The sequence below is a fragment of the Aphis gossypii genome, chromosome 2 (assembly GCF_020184175.1).
Source record: "Aphis gossypii isolate Hap1 chromosome 2, ASM2018417v2, whole genome shotgun sequence".
Classification (NCBI taxonomy): Eukaryota; Metazoa; Arthropoda; class Insecta; order Hemiptera; family Aphididae; genus Aphis; species Aphis gossypii.
Window position 1 is genome coordinate 68,826,359 of NC_065531.1, and position 17,133 is coordinate 68,843,491.

Sequence of the window (17,133 nt, forward strand, 5' to 3'; positions counted from 1 at the left end):
ATTTAAAAACTGTTTTTCGTTTACTAAAAAACGTTTTTACAGTTACAAAATATCGTGCGTCCTTCGGTAGTGAAATTATGTATTTATTTATTTATTTATTTATCTATACAGTTTTATTGATAACTGCGATAGACCGCAAAATGTTCAACAATCTAATTAAAGAATTCTATCACGGCTGTCACTATTTTTCAAGTTCGGAACGAATATACTGCCGTTTAAACAAGCGCCGATTACGATAAATTCTACACAATACTCGTATTATATCATTTTGTCAAGAGTAATGAAACCATAGACTGGTAATCCAATTTTGACAGCATTAATCAATTTTGAAAAAACGTCAATAATCTCCCGTCAATTTTTTTCACTTATGTAGATACGGTTTAAAACTAAATTTAAGTAAAATCAAAGTCTACGCGTCAGTATCGAACGAAAATTTTTTCAATACATTTTATATTTTCAGTTATAGACTGAAAAAATGTTGCTACCAGTTGGAATCCTGTGTGTTCACTATACGAGGGACGGCGGAAAGGGCGATGAACTTCACGGACGTGGTGATACCGTTTATCCCTTCATATTAACGTATAAATTATATATTTTAATATTTGCATATCCTAGTATACTACTATAGGTATAGAGATAAACCTACAACGACACCAAAATTATCGATTTGAAAAAATAATAATTAATTTCCCCTATTCTGAAGCAAATTCAAATATACGAGTATTATACTTTATAATAATATTTATTTATGATTATGATTATTAATTATTTAAAAAAAAAGATATAGGTATTTTTTTTTACGATCGGATCTGGCAGTAATTATATGTACAACCCACAAACACCTAAGTATATGCATCCAATTTATTTTCTGTTTTAATATTCATGTATAAATACATATATTAAACTTGCTAATGCAGGAAAACATGTTATATACCTATAATTTCTCGCAAATCGATTTGAATGCTTATTAATTCGTCTAGACTTAACACAATGTATTAACTACAATCAAAAACATCAATACGTGTAGAGTTCACAGCTTTTCAGAATAATTAAAAATACACTTTTTTTTTTAGTTAAAATATATTTTACATTAATGGAATTGCCGAATGTATGTGTTTTACTTATGTTTACTTATTATGTTAAAATGTGACAATTATTTGTTAAACAAAAAAAAAAAAGAAAAGTAATTTACTATAAAAATGATACTTATACGTAACTGACAAATTCGGTTATTGTACCTAATCATAATGAATTTTTTTCTTTATTTAATTCCGTGAAAAAAATAACTTTATCCGCGTTTTGCAACAAGCACTTTAATTTAAAAAACTAATCTAAGAACTATGCAGCATTGTATGTCCGTAATTTATTATTGTATTAGTCCCATGGACCTATTAAGAAATATTTTGTCATTATACACTTGATTTATAATATAGAGATAATATTTTAATTATTTTAGCTTTTTCGAGAAACTTATAGCAATAAGAATTTTTCAACTTTTTAAAAATTATTTTGAATAAAAAAAATGTTCTTGGTCGAAAACCTTAAGAATTTAATTCAAGGTCCTTTATATTTTGTCATTTTATTATAGCTACATTTTTAAAAATATTATTTAAAATACGTAAAGTCATTAATTATTTATTAGCATTTTGAATTTAAATTAGGTCAAAACTACCTTCACATGTAAACGACAAAATATAACGATTTTAATTATTTTGTTAAAAACAAAAACATTACTCGCAAGTACTTCTAACTTACATATAATATATATATATATATATATAAATTACAAATTTAACTATACGTAATGATATTTTAAAGTAGATTAATTTTAAGATTCTCCCTAATTTGTATCATGGATACTGTTTTACAATAAGGTGATATTTACTCAAAAGTTAATAACTATTATATTATTATATAATATAAATGGCATAAATATATATTATTCTCATTAAATGTTAAATGAAATGTTTTCTATGAAAACTAAATCAATTTATGATAAAATTAAAATAAAGTATTTTAAAAGAAATATAAAACATATCATGAAATAAACTTTGCGATAAAATCTGGTGCTTGATAGCAACCAACATTGACCGTCAATGCTCAAAATTATTTTTCGGACATTCATAAAATGATAATGAATGATAAAAATTTGACACATACAATACAGTTAATCACTCGATAACTGTTGTACAGCAGTCACAGCCAACCTTACTTACTCGCTTTTATTTTTAATGCATTTTCCTCGTCATAGTTTTTATTTTTCGTTAATCCGTTTGCTAGTTGTAACAAAAAGTTTGTTAAAATATATTCATTGAGAAGTTTCATAAATTTTTCAGTCATTTTTTTACTGTTTACGTTATTAATGGTTAGTTTTTAAAACTTCTTTAAAATGTATTTTTTTAGCATAACGACGCATTCGTATGTTTATAAAACAATTAAAACCTTAATTAAATGCACTGAAGAGGATATACTCATAATTTATGAAATATTATTGACATTAATGAAGACAGAGAAATAGATCATTTGTATTTAATAATTGATTTTTGTTAATATTCCTATATTCGTTTTAAATTGTCTGTAACAAACTTTTGAGTAATATTCGAATTATTTGATGCATTTTCAATTTTCATCGATTTAAAAAAGATGTAACATTTAAATTCCTAAAACTAGTTCATCTATTCAAAAATTATATTTTTAAAATTATTCAACAACATAATACAGTATATACTAACGCTAAATCTGGCACACATCGATGTAATCTGTAACGGCATATTATAATTTCATACTTGTCTAATCATGTAGTAAGTTAACACATCACTTCGTGATTAATGAATATATCAAATGCTGGAGTATCTGCTGGCTTCCCATATTAAAATCATTATTATGTACGTATATACAAACCAATTACACCTCAATTTTTTTTTAGTCATAATTTAATAATAACTATTGTAAGTAGGTATGCATTATCATAAAAGAAGTTTTTTTTATGAAATATGTCAGAATAAAAATTTCAAGTATACAAATATTATTGTTGAAAACAAATTTTAAGATAATAATAATATATTTAAAAACTTTAAATATATACAATTTAAAACACTAATAATACCCACATTTAAAATTTTTTACTTCTGTTTTTTTTTTTTTTTTATATATAGATAATTAATAAGTATAATACAATAACTTATTAGTTATTAGTATAGTATAAGTAAACTACAAAATTGTTTTTTAAAGTTTTTATCAAAATGTATTAATATAATTCGATATCTAAGAGGCAAAAAGGGAAAACGACATAACATATTATTAAACGACTAGTATATACGAGCACCATCTATTGGTTAAAGTCTAACTATTTTATAATAATTAAATATAGAAATATTACATTTTAACCTAACAGTTCAAGTTATACTATAAATAAGAATTTTAAATAATAATTTCATGAGATAAAGATCATTAGTATAAAATGTTTTGAGGAACAATTTTTTATGTGTAACTACCGTTAACGCTTATTAAAATATATTGATACAATAAAATGCACTTCCAAAAATATTTTTAATAATAAAAATTAATTAAATGTTTTTTTTTTTTTTACTTTTCTCTTGTCAATGAAATACATAGTAAATTATGCGACTGTGAATAAACTAACGAGTAATGATAGCTTGGTAGATACGCCTGAAAAGTTTTCCATTGCTTCGTGTTCTGAAAAAACGTAAATGGTAGAAGCAACACTCGTATGATTTTATTTTGAAGTATCTGTAAACATTAAAAAGGGAACTTATGATAAACATTTCATAGGACTTAATATTGGATTACCCACGCTTTTTTCATAATATGATTTTTGATATGACATACTGTATATCCTACAATTATGTTAAATTAATTTTATTGAGATTCACAGACCAGGATAAAGTATACAGGTTTTCGGAGAGCTTAACTTGAGATATTCATGTTTACATATTCTTTTCCAGTCAAGAAGATAACTTACAATATACCTTTATACATAGCATTTTTTGTTTAATGTGCTAAGAATTTTTATAAGAATCACGAACAAAAACATTTGAAATTTGGCAAATTATAACACAGCATATTATAATATATATTCATCATTGTCTGAATCGGTTGACAAGGTTAAAATCTGTTTGATAATACACATGGTATATGAGTAAATAAACATAAAATAATCGTCAAAATAAGTTTAAGTATACATAATGTTATATAGCATTAATACAATCTAGACTGTCGGAAAATTATACTAATGATGACTATATAATAAAATATTTTTAAAAAATTGAAGAAATTTAGACACATGATGAAAGAAAGTTGAATAAATTAAAAGTAATAATATACTCATTGAATTATGTTTAGTGGTATAAAACAATTTTTACGATCCTGATTCCTGAGGACACATTACTTCCCGGTAATATGAATTATTGGAGTCAGAAACTATTAATATCTACAGTATATAAAATAAAATGTGGATTAAGTAAACGTTTTATTCCCAAAATGCTTTATTCATAATCAAAGGATGGTGCTCATCCATCAACAGATAATATTTAAAACTTGTGAATGTTTTAAATATATTTTCACGATGACTTTTATTATGATCATTTTATTGTACTTAGTTTATTTGTATACCATGACTTAGGACATTATACTACGATTACAGATACAATCAATTTATTTCACTGAAATTTAAAAACAAGGTTATTATTAAACTGAACGATTTTTTTCTTATTCCAATGGATCGCTGCATCAATGATGTTGGTACTTTGAAGAAAATCCACAGCGACAATATTGAAGTTTCTTCCCCACTCTGGACTTGCGAACCACTTGAACAGATATTCATTAATTATCGAACTCATGTGTCTTAAACCATAACTTCTATTGAAAATGACGTCCAATGTAGTAGGAGTTAACTCAGCCATCAGAACTGTTACAACTCTTTTTTCTTGCTCTCTTCTAAAATAATATCAATATTACTATATAATACATCTTTTAGTGAAGGAAGAGTTAAAAAAATAATGTTTTAAGATATTCTTTTTAGCAATACGTCAACAAAACTATTTAATTATTTCTTGTTTAAATTCAAATAATCCTAAATCGTAGAGCTAATTATTTGTACATACACATTACGCACACACACACACATAAATATATAATAGTTATGTCTTATTTTTGGTTTATTTATATATTTATATATATTTTTTATTTTTAAGTCTATTTGTTAAGTATTTTTTACTAGTAAGTTATACTACTAATTATAATCATTTTTCGATTTCATTATATCTTGGACATATTGTTATTATAATAAAGTTGAGACTTATATTCAATGAAAACCTTAAAAAAATGTACAAATATTCACAAAAAGTTTCAAAGTTGTTATGTTTTTTGAATTAATCAAATATTGTATCATAAAATACGTTAAAAATTATTGTATTGTTCATTATTCATTCAAATTATTATAGCATATACATTTTATCATAACCTTTATAGTTTATGATGTTTTAGTATAAAAATATTAACTGCTTTTTTAACCTTACTCATTTATATAGACACGTACGTAGTCTTCAAATGTGGTTAATTTTTGGGCATTTGGCCAGTATCGAAGAACAGGTGTCCAAAGATTTTCATGATTAGCATTTTGTGTCATTGGCAAATAGTTGTAAGTTACGATTACTCTATGTCCATCAGTTTGTAAGTCTTTAAGCGATTTATTCCATCCCATTTTAGCCATATGCTTACCCAAGTAGGATGTCACAAATCGATATAACTCAAGGTGCTCTGACGGGTTTTTTGAAAAACCAGTATGGAATTTATGAAATTCAACAATGATGATTTCGTTTGTTGCTTCCACAAATGTTTTTATATCCTCGAGAATGTGTGATAAAGGTCTTACTGGATAAATTTCATGATGTAACCACCATAAATGTTCAGACTGATAATCAAAACCTACTCTTAAATCCAAGTATCGGGCCCCGTGGCACAGTTGACTCAAAATATCAATGTCCTAAATTTTTTTTAATTAATAATAACAGTTAATAATACTTATAAGTTACAAACAAAACAAAAACCCAAACTTACTTGAGTATAGACATACTTTTCAAAATAAATAGAAACATTTTGCGTAGTATCATATGCTCCTGAGTCATGTGTACCTGGCAAAAACAACGAATCTAATCTTAAAGATTTAACATCGTCTGTCAATTTATCCATCCAATTAGGTTGAGTCTTCAGACAGTTTATTGCTAATGCTATAAATGTAAAATTTCTAAATTTATTTATTTATTTATTTATGTTAATTGATGTACCTATTCTTAAAAACTCTTTGTTCAAATTTGTATTTAGATACACGTTAACATTTTCAAATTCATTTTCCACGAAATGATTTGTAGCGTACAAAGGGGGTTATAATTTTAAAAACGGAAATAACAGTCCCCTCGAAACTCTTCTTTATTAGTACATTAATGATAATTTTAAAATAGAGTCTTTAAGTTTATCTAAAAATCATATTTTAAATTAATTCATTATTAAAGAAAAATAAGGGAAGTGATCATGTTTGGTAAATCACTATGTGATATAGTTGTTTCTCGGTTTTAGTGTATCTCAGATTACGGTTAAATCGGCGTATCGATAAGTACAATAATTAGACTATAATAACGACTTGTGGATACTTACGAGTGTTGGTCTCGCCACTGACGTATGCCACCCAATACTCGAAACACCGACTTTCAAACTGACCGTCATGACAAAGCAGCTGTAGGGTCTTCGTCCACACTTTTAGGTCGGTTTCCAACCAGCCAGAAGTGGCGTTCACCGGATACTTACGAAGAGCCATTTTAGTGGCTGACCGAGAATGGTCGTGCAATGGGTCCTTACGAAATACTCCGACCCAGTCATTTAGATTTGTGGACAACACCTGCCACGACACTACCAAGCGCTTGCTCCATTGTTGATCCATGTCCGGCATAACCGTCAACCCCACGTAATTATATTCAAAATCGAAATCTGGTGACTCTAAAAAAATACATTAACTACGACGATTATACATTTATGACTTATAAACTACATTATAATAATATACCTAGTATCGGTGAATCAAAATATTATGATATACAAGAAAAATGAATGCACGACGGCCGTGTACCTAAATTGCCTACTCAAAACGCCGCGTGACCATAATATTATTATTGCAACGATGAACGAATAACACAACAAATAATGCAGTAACCAAAAATGAAGAAAAGTCACGACATACTTGTTCAATCCCGTATTTGGGAATTTATAATGTATTTATATATGATTATATAATATAATAAATCAAGTGTCTAATACCAACAAAAATATAATATTATTGTTTACAATGTTTTTGTAACGATGAATAAATCACATGTAATCAGTATTTTACTTAATCCTATTACTGTGTGAAGATAAATGATAAAGTCAGTAAATTGTCGAGCACTACTTAGTTTTTTAATTCAAATTTATATTCTTTGAACTTGCGAGTATATAATATGATTTATTTAATAATACAAACAGTTTACAAGAAGAGAAATAAAGAAAACTTATTTAATACAAATTAAATTACGCCAGCGGATTTACTCAGTTAAATTCTAAGATGTAAACTATAAATATTTTTAACACATTAATTAGTATAGTTTTAGTTGATAACACAATATAGCAATATAGGAAAATATTATACAATACTTACATATTTTATAATTTATAATATTAGAACAGATACATAATTGGATGTGGTACAGATGGCACATGCATCAATTTTTTGTCAAACAGCTTCTATGAAGTCATGTCAAAAGTCAAATGAAATCACCGATCCGTATCTATTTTACGCGTGTATTAAATTTGAGTTTTTAAATCAATATGTATTATTTATTATATTATTTTTTTACTTGTTAAATACATTTTTGCTGTGGTCCGATAAGTGACCAATTATAAATAGAATATAAACAAGAAAAATGTACTCATATAATATAATAATATTAAAAATAAATACCTAAATAACAATAATGAAAAGATAATTTTTACACGGCATAGTGTCAGAATTGTGTCGTTAATATCAAATGTCATAAAATTAAAATACAACATAAGAAAAGTATAAGGTTACCTATTAGATTTTATATCAAACTATCGTTGCCCTATTGTGATACTAAAATTACCGGTCGATATAATCCTTCGGGCACCAACAATAAAAACAATGAAAAGACGCGGTCGTGTATGAACACCATACTGACTGAAAATCGCCAATAAATAACGATCGATATTAGGTAACAATAACTTTAATGTGTAACAGTATAACATAAGTATTATTATGCTAATAGCCGATCGCTTATAATGTTATGGGACGTACCAAAATTTTGGCCGCCGGCCTTCGAAATTGATCGGTCGCAAGCCTGACATACTTATATTAAATAGTCGTCACTCGGTTCAATATATTATAGTACGTCGTATCTAAAATAATGACTACGACGACGGCGATAATATTATTTTGTAACTCGTGCACGTCATCTCGCCGTACGGACATTGCAGTGTGGCTGAACACGGACACGCGATGGTCGCGCTCGGGGCAGCTTTCGAAATATAGTGGATGAACCACTCTACACGGTGTTGGATACGGATAGGTGAGCTGCACTAGAGCGCGAGTACTTTAACTGTGTCGTATCGATAATTGAACGTTATAACGTTTTATTGTGACGGGAGAAAAACACAATATTTTGTAATTTTTATGTATAACGAAAAAAGCAAAAACCGCTTTGATGTGCGTCTCTCGTTTTCCGAAGCTCGTGGAAATTAACCACATAGTAATCGTCGATATAATAATAGTCAGATAGAATTATAACATTTAACGTGTTGTTGTTTTTAAGGCATTATATTATTAACTCACCTTAGGCACTGATTCGAGATCTATCGTCTATTATTTTCCTAACAAATCGAAGGTCGTAATGGTAGTATTAATAACAGAGACGTGTGGAATATAATATATAACGGGCACGTGTCTCAATGATGTATTACTTAGTAGTATTTATCTACCTTCTATCGATGCCTAACCAGAACATGACTAATTAGTGTTTATTTTTTAAAATAAACTGACATTATTTATATTTAACTTATTTTATATCGAAAGTTGTTATCATAGTTATTTTTTTTTTATAAAACCAAATACCTGTAAATTACTAGTAAAATTCGATCATCGCAACTTTACAACATGACCTATATTGAATTATAGCATTAATGGTAAAATTTAACTATACATATCAAGTCGATTTAATGATACCACGTAAAAATGATAATTGTAATTGTTATTATTGTGATACCATTTAACTGGCGCCATCATACTGAGTTACACTGAAGTATTCAACTATATCTTAAACTAAGGAAGCTAATAATTACTAAACGCATACAAATTAATCAATGTCTTTCTTACTCTGATGATAACAATAAGCCAGTTTTTAAATGTACATTTTAGACTTATTTTCTTGTATAAATTTATGAATTCTAAACCAGTATGGAAAAACCATAATAATGTAGATTGTTTTAATTTTTTAAATAAATTATACAAAATAATTATAAATATCAATATTTAAATTGACTATCTAGACATTATAATTAAAGTTAAGTAATAATAAATTTAAGTCTCTTTACGTACAATTTCTATACGTTATTTCTGTAGTAAACGATGCTCGATATTTACTATATTACCTATATATTTAGAATAAAATTGAAAAATATAATGATTTTAGTTTTAAAACGATTGTAACTTTTTTGGTTGGAACTATTTTTAAAATCTAATCCGTCGCTACCTTAATTCATCTTATTGTCTACTATAAATGTTATAATATTTAAACTTTATAATTTATTAATTATTATAAATAACTACTGTAGCTTCGTTACAATATACTTATATACTTTGTACATTGGCCGTCTGGCTGATTATTATCAAATAAATAAATAAATTAGTAATAGTGTATTATAATATTATGATTTAAAGTTAAAGGCTATATTAATTTAAGTTCGTAGATAAAGTACTTTTAATTTTTTAAATCATATTTTATCAGAGAATATTATTAATACCTCTACTATAACTACGTATTACATCATACACAGCTCAATAGACCCAAAAATTGCATATTTTGTAATTAATTTAAAATTACGTATACATTTCTAAATATATAAAATATATTATTATTTATTAAAATAAAAAAATAATAATAAATTGTCACTAGGTAAGTACTTACCACAATAATTATATTAAAATAACAATTCATTTTGTCTTTGTCAAAATTTATAAGTAGTTTTTTTCATTATTGGCGTTAAGAATATCACAATTTAAACTATTCCTAATCTTTTTGATAAACTTTGTTAACGTTTTTAATAAATTTGATTTATAGACTTAAAATAGTGTGTGATTTTTGTATACAAAACATTTTTGAACCAATATAATTAGTTTGCAGTTTTTAGATGTAAAACTAACTAACTAATTAACTTAAAAGTTATTTTAATATTTTATTTTTTATTTTTTTATATCCGACTAAAATCTCTAACATAAAAAAATATTATATATATATACATATAATTGAAAATTTAAACCTTTGAAGTTGATGGTTTTGGAAACTAAAGAACCGATTTTCTCATTTGTTTATTTTTTTTTTTTTAAATGGAAGATTTTATCACAGAGAAGTTTTCCATCATAATAGCTTGGAAAACCCCAATGTTTGTAGGTGCTGAAACAAGATTTTGAGATTTACGATGGAAATTTTTGTTTATAAATGATTTCTATAGGTTTTTTATAATAATTAGTTATAATAATAATGTGAATGTATTAACACATAAGTCAAATTGTTGCACCAAACATATAAAAAACCACGAGATAGCTCATTATTGTGTCTAATCCATCTTAGAAAAAAAAAATTTATATAACTTTGAAATGTAAGGGTTAGAAATGATAAACTTTACACCTATCGCTGGGTCCGCAATCCAAAACAGGTGGATTGTCTACCTGATAATATACTGTTCGCATAATCATAAGAGAGTCTCAATGGCGTCGGGAAACGCCAAGCGGAATGGCTATAATTTAACCTAACATGATAAACGTAGAGCCTGAACAGTGATAGATGGAGGCTTGCAATTTACACGGTTCATTCATACCACAAATTTAGTATGAAATATTACAATAAGAAAGCATTTTAAAGTGGCGCTTGTTTTAGTTTTTTGAAATTCAAAATGGTCAATGAAAATGTTTAAGTTTTAAACGCCATTAAATAAAATTTTAAATTTTAAATTTAAGTTTCATTAAATTTGAATCATATTATAGACTTTGCATTTTTATCGACCATGTATCAAACGCAAAAGTAAGAGTACGATTTTGTTTAAAAACAGTTACATATATTCAATACATACACGTTCATCAAACGTCACCTGCCCTAAAGTATTATTAGACAATTTGTAAGGTATTATAATCGACATTTTGGTTACGTATTTTTATGATCAGATTTAAGAAGCGATTCTTTTTTATATCAAATACATTGTTATAATTTTGATTTTAAACGGAATATTTTGAACACAATATCGTTGTTCGCTGTAATGCATTTACAATAGGTATTTTTACCTCAAAATGTATACACGCCTTGACGGCCAATTGATTAATAGGTTGAAAATCATAATCACTCAGATAAATTCGAACCGATGTTTTTTTTCTACCACTGGGTCGACGGCTATCGATTGTCGGATAATGCCGGCCACGGGGATGAGGTCGAGATGGCGAAAAGCGGTTTAGTCATGGCGGAGGAGGGTGGTCAAGAACACAAAATGTTAAATAAATGACGTACATTTATGTATACTTTTTTATCTTCTCATTCTTCTCCTTTTGGTCTTCGCCCGCCCGCGTTTAATCCACCGCCGTCGCCCGACATGATCCGGCGAATTATAACCTCTTATTTATTTGTATATATACATTTAATAATCAGCTCGTTTTATTCCACGCCATGTCTCACCGCCGTAGCAGCCGACGGTGATATTTTGATTATTTTGTTTGCCTGTACGTGAACCCAAAGAATAATAATAAAAATATTCACACAAGCCGCCTCATTGTCGTAAGACTATATTCTCCTGGGTGTGCCGAGAACATCGCATAACTAATATTATGCTATATTACTACAAAATTGTTATCGTCACTAAAAATGCCTTATGTAAATTATATTTGTACGTTTATAAATATTTCTAAAAATATTAAAATGGCAAAATAAACGCATTTTATGTTGTTACGATCCAACGTATACACAAGACTAAAGCCAGTCTAAAGGTCCTATAATATTATATACGAGTACACTACCAATAAATTGTATATTTATATTATTATTATATAAAACGAATTAAACATCGTTTTGAAAAGTATATATATATATAATTATTTTATCTAGATTTAACCATCGTGTACAGTACAATATATGAAATTAAGATATTTTCCACTTACCTCTTCCGCCAATTGTCGTCACCCGAAGAACTAGCCAGATAAAAATCCACCTAAAATGCTTGCTCATCGTGTCCTATGATGATAATACGTATAGTATATTATACACTTGTACGAAACGATATTATGTTTTGTTGTATAATATTGTGATTTGTAGCTTTTCGTGTATTAAGACATATCGACTCGTATATTATGTGGCGACACGGTGAAAAATGCGCAACTATAACTTTGCCGTATTATAACTAATATAATATACTTGACGAAGATAACGCACATGTTGTTGTGTTCATTTAAGGTATATGCGCCATGAGGAATAATAACATGATACTAGTATATGGAAGGGAAAAGAAAACAGTGTTTTTAACATATGGTGTTCCAATACAATGTTGTTTTCTTTCAAAGCAATTTTACCATAATATTTTTTTTGTGTTCTATACATAAGTTATTGGATAAAAATTAACAACTACAATTATTTTATCTTATTATTGCTACAAGGAACCAAAATTATGTACATATATATATATACTATAATATATATATATAAATAATTTTTTAACCCATTGAAACGCATAATATTTTTGGTAATATCGTTATAAGCATATCTAATTTTATCGAATAAATAGTTATAACATTAAGTAAAATGGACGGTCATTATTTTTGGTTAAACAAAAAATAAATAATAAATAAATAAAACATAAAAAAAAATATACACACGATTAAGTGTTACTTATATAAAATAAAAGTAATACATATGGAACATAACAAACATCACAACCTTTAGCCTTAATGAAAATCAATCACATAAATATATATACAAATATATTATATGTCACACCCATTTATTGAAGTGGATATATTTTCGTAACTATACAAACCGTGAATTCTACATTTTTCTACCTAACATGGATGATCAATTATGTACATTTGTTACGAAATAAAATGTATTTTCATACGTTAGTCTATGTATACGTTTTTATGAAATCGATAGTTTATTTATAAACATCGCGAAAAAATTCCGTATTTATTACAGATTTAGTGTATAAAACTAATATCCGTTTCGTAAAGTAGACAAAAATAATCATCCATGAATTTTAAGGCAATGTTTTATCCACGATATGGATACTTTTCACTAAATGAATATGACATTTATATATAATATGTAAACAAAACAAATAAAATAACTTATAATATAAAAGTTAACAAGTCTAAATAGCCCTTATATATTATTTATTAAGTTAAAAATGTATTTATTCTATCATATATAATTTCATAAATTAGCTATAATTTTAAGGACTAATATGCATCAGCTATTTATAATATTGTATATTAGAGTTATATTATAGCGATGAAAACCAGGGGTAGCAATTAAGTTGGGTTGCACATTATTATATTATATATATTTATGTATAATAACATACATAGGTACCTATCTAACATAAAGCTTCGTTTCGTATAAAACATTTTATTATGTATGAATGTATAAAAAAAATTGTTGAGAAAAAATTTTTTAAAGAATTATATATTGTATTCATCTATCCGTGTTTGTTGTAGAATGTGCTCGGGTTAGTGCCGCTGTCCAATGTTCAGTTACATCTGTCAGTTAAATGAAGAACAAAAACAAAAAAAAAAAAAATAAATAAATAAATAAAATAAATAAACGTCGGAATCCGAGTACAAAAAAAACTTGTACATTACGTACACACAAAAGACAATAAATCTTTTGTTTCTCTTTTTTATTTTTCTTCTTTTTTTTTCGTAAGACGAAATTTTGCAGTTTGAAATAGAATTGCATTTATAATGAAGTTTCGGTGTTTGGGTTTCTCGGAATCCCAGACGACAACAATATTTTTTTTAAGAAATGTTTTCGTACTAACAATAATTATGCGTTTTTCGTATTTTAATCAACAAAACTAGCAGTTTATATTTATATGTGTATTATATATACCTGCAGGACTCTCTTATAGGCTATAGCTAATCAAAATATTATTGAAATCTCAACTGGAGAATGTTTTCGTATGCTCAATCGCATTTTTCTTATTTACAAGGACAGTTTATTATATTATATAGATACTGTTGTAATGAAGCTAGATTATTCAAAACACGGTATAGTCTGATGAAGGTTTTCATGTTGAAATCATGTTTTCAAAGGACTTAAAAAAATATTGTATCACCATGGTAGATTGCGAAATAAGTTATATGACGTATAATCGATTGAAACATAGTTCGAATTTAAGGGCTCGGTAATAATTGTAATCAGTTTTTAAATCTAAAAATAGATTTTTTTTTATCAATATTTAGGTTTATATAAGTATATTCAGTTATCATATAACATATAATATATATACGAAACATTCATTTAAAAAAAGATTTTTCAAAAAAATCATTGATCTATTTTGTTTTACAAAATAAATTTACCTAGTTTATGCTTTATATAAGTCACTTGGCACTTGGTAGTAGTTTTAAAGAAAATTTCGGAGGGCAGCAAAAAGAAAATTATGAAGATATTGTATTATACAAGGAACTAATCATTATAGTGTAATAAGATATCTACTCAGTATAATTGCTTAGGATATAATCTAAAGGAAACCATAAAAAAAAAAAAATTTGAACTTATTTTTAAATTAATTAATATTTTTGCAATATTCCTGCGTTACAGAGCTTTGGTAAAATGATATTTTTTTATAATTAAGAATATTATTGTTTACTTATGGAGTATAATTAACCTATCCTAAATATATTTTTATTACCGTAGATGTTATATTTTCAATGAATATTTATGGTTGTAGATTGTCGTGGTCAAGACCGCATTACCACGATTTACTTACCGATATAATAGTAGTGTTTCGACGCGTCACTAGCTGAAATTATTTGTGTCGTTTCTAATGGTGTTTTGTTTCTTTTTTTGTTTTGAATCTGCAAACAAAAATCCACACCCCCACCGTGTACTGTATACGATCAAACTGCAAAAAACATTAAACAATAATGATCGGTATAATGTCTATTTATAACAAATAAACAATACATCGATAATATAATGTACCAAGAACATAATACACTGTTAATTGTGTATTACGTCGTTTCTCTATAGTTTATGTTGTAATTTGTGTACAATTTCGACCAGCAAAAAACAATAATAAAAACTATTGTAATCAATTGTATATTATAATTTATAACGAATAATAGACTAGAAAAAGTATTTAATAAAATACAAAAAAATATTTAAATTATTTAACGTCAAAAATTAATAAATAATAAAAAATTAATTAAGCTATGTAAAGAAAAAAAATTAAAAAATACATTTGTATTTAAAATTGAACGATTCTGAGTAAAACCACGAGAATTTCAATGAACAAATTTAAATATAATATTTTGATGACATTTTTTTAGGTTAAATGTAACGGAACAGATCGTAGAAGTGCTTTAAAAATTTAAAATAAATAATATTATATTATACTATAATATATTAATATCATATATCTCTCCTCTTATATTTTTGAAAAATGTCAAACTTGCCAATTAACTTATTTTTAATAAACATTTAAAATTGATTAATATTTAAGTTAAACAAATTATGATCGAAAAAATTGTACAAGCCCGTAATTTATAAACAAATTGCACTTAATAACTTCTTACGTAAAATTTAATTTATGTGGTTTTTCTACATACAAATTTTGTACAGCATTACAAAATAGTTAAAATTTCATTCGGCGTTTTCTTATTGAGTTTACATAACAAACAACAAACGAAAATATTCTTTCGTAACAATAACTTAGGATTTGAAAACTATTTAGAGTCCAGGGTTCCGTTCAGAATCGTTTTTCAAATACTATAATTAATTATTGCTTTCAAAATAAAAAAAAATATGAATAAAAATGTATTTTTAATATAATATACACCGCAGTTTCTATATTATGTTCAATTTGTATAATTTAATTTGAATAGCCAACAAACTGTTACGCATTAACTGAACTTTCAAGATTTATCTTTTATAATTTATAATGCTTATCGATATTGTCAACAAAATTTTAAGTTTAAGTTAAGAGTTTGTGTTATTGTAAAATCCCGTGTTAGTAGAAGCGACTAATAACGTGAACCCTAAATTGCGTTAGTAAAAATATATAATTATGTTATTCAAGCAAATTAAGAATAATATTGTTAATAATCGGTATCTGTTTGTTTTTTTTTTTTTTATTTGTTTGTTTTTGTTTTTTTTTTATAATAACTTTACCTTTCGTGTGTTTGGGAGCGATTCAAATGACTCGTCCAGTTCATGTGTAAAATGTACGTAACAATTGTTGGGATAAATAGTTATTTTACACATCATTCACCCGCCACTTCCGAAAAAGGGGTAAAAAGCGAAAATAAAACATAATGCAGCGGTTGATCGTTGGCTAAAAAAATTATATAAATTTGTTCCGTTCCTTGGTAACTGTATCGCAGTATAACTTGGCAAAGAATATAGGAAGCTTATACCACACAAATGTACCAAAAAAAGAATTCGTAAAAAATAATAATAATATTAATAATAATAATAATAATAAATAATAATAATAATAATCAAGCGAAATAAAAAGACTGTTCACCGTTTTTTTATCAGAATACTGTACAAGTCATTTTATTTACACAATAAAGTATTATCAAAAATAAATAATTAA

General features: G+C 26.4%; 1 protein-coding gene across 7 annotated transcripts in view; it reads right to left on the bottom strand.

Annotated features, from left to right (window-relative positions):
• Nucleotides 1-4,487: 4,487 nt before the first annotated feature.
• The window catches only part of LOC114126072 (protein vein), a 72,219-nt gene continuing 59,573 nt past the window's right edge, over nt 4,488-17,133 (bottom strand). The window contains exons 1-6 of one of the 7 annotated variants that reach the window (XM_050199163.1): nt 15,304-15,437; nt 12,482-14,071; nt 6,673-7,011; nt 6,079-6,152; nt 5,538-6,004; nt 4,488-4,956 (exon numbers count right to left, since the gene is read on the bottom strand). In XM_050199163.1, the coding sequence (XP_050055120.1) occupies nt 4,680-4,956; nt 5,538-6,004; nt 6,079-6,152; nt 6,673-7,011; nt 12,482-12,548 (1,224 nt within the window). In that variant the 5' untranslated portion in view covers nt 12,549-14,071; nt 15,304-15,437 and the 3' untranslated portion in view covers nt 4,488-4,679. Of the gene's footprint in view, nt 4,957-5,537; nt 6,005-6,078; nt 6,249-6,672; nt 7,012-12,481; nt 14,072-15,303; nt 15,439-16,706; nt 16,945-17,133 lie in introns of those variants that run through there. The other 6 variants (XM_027989950.2, XM_050199158.1, XM_050199157.1 and 3 more) reach the window with 6 other exon arrangements.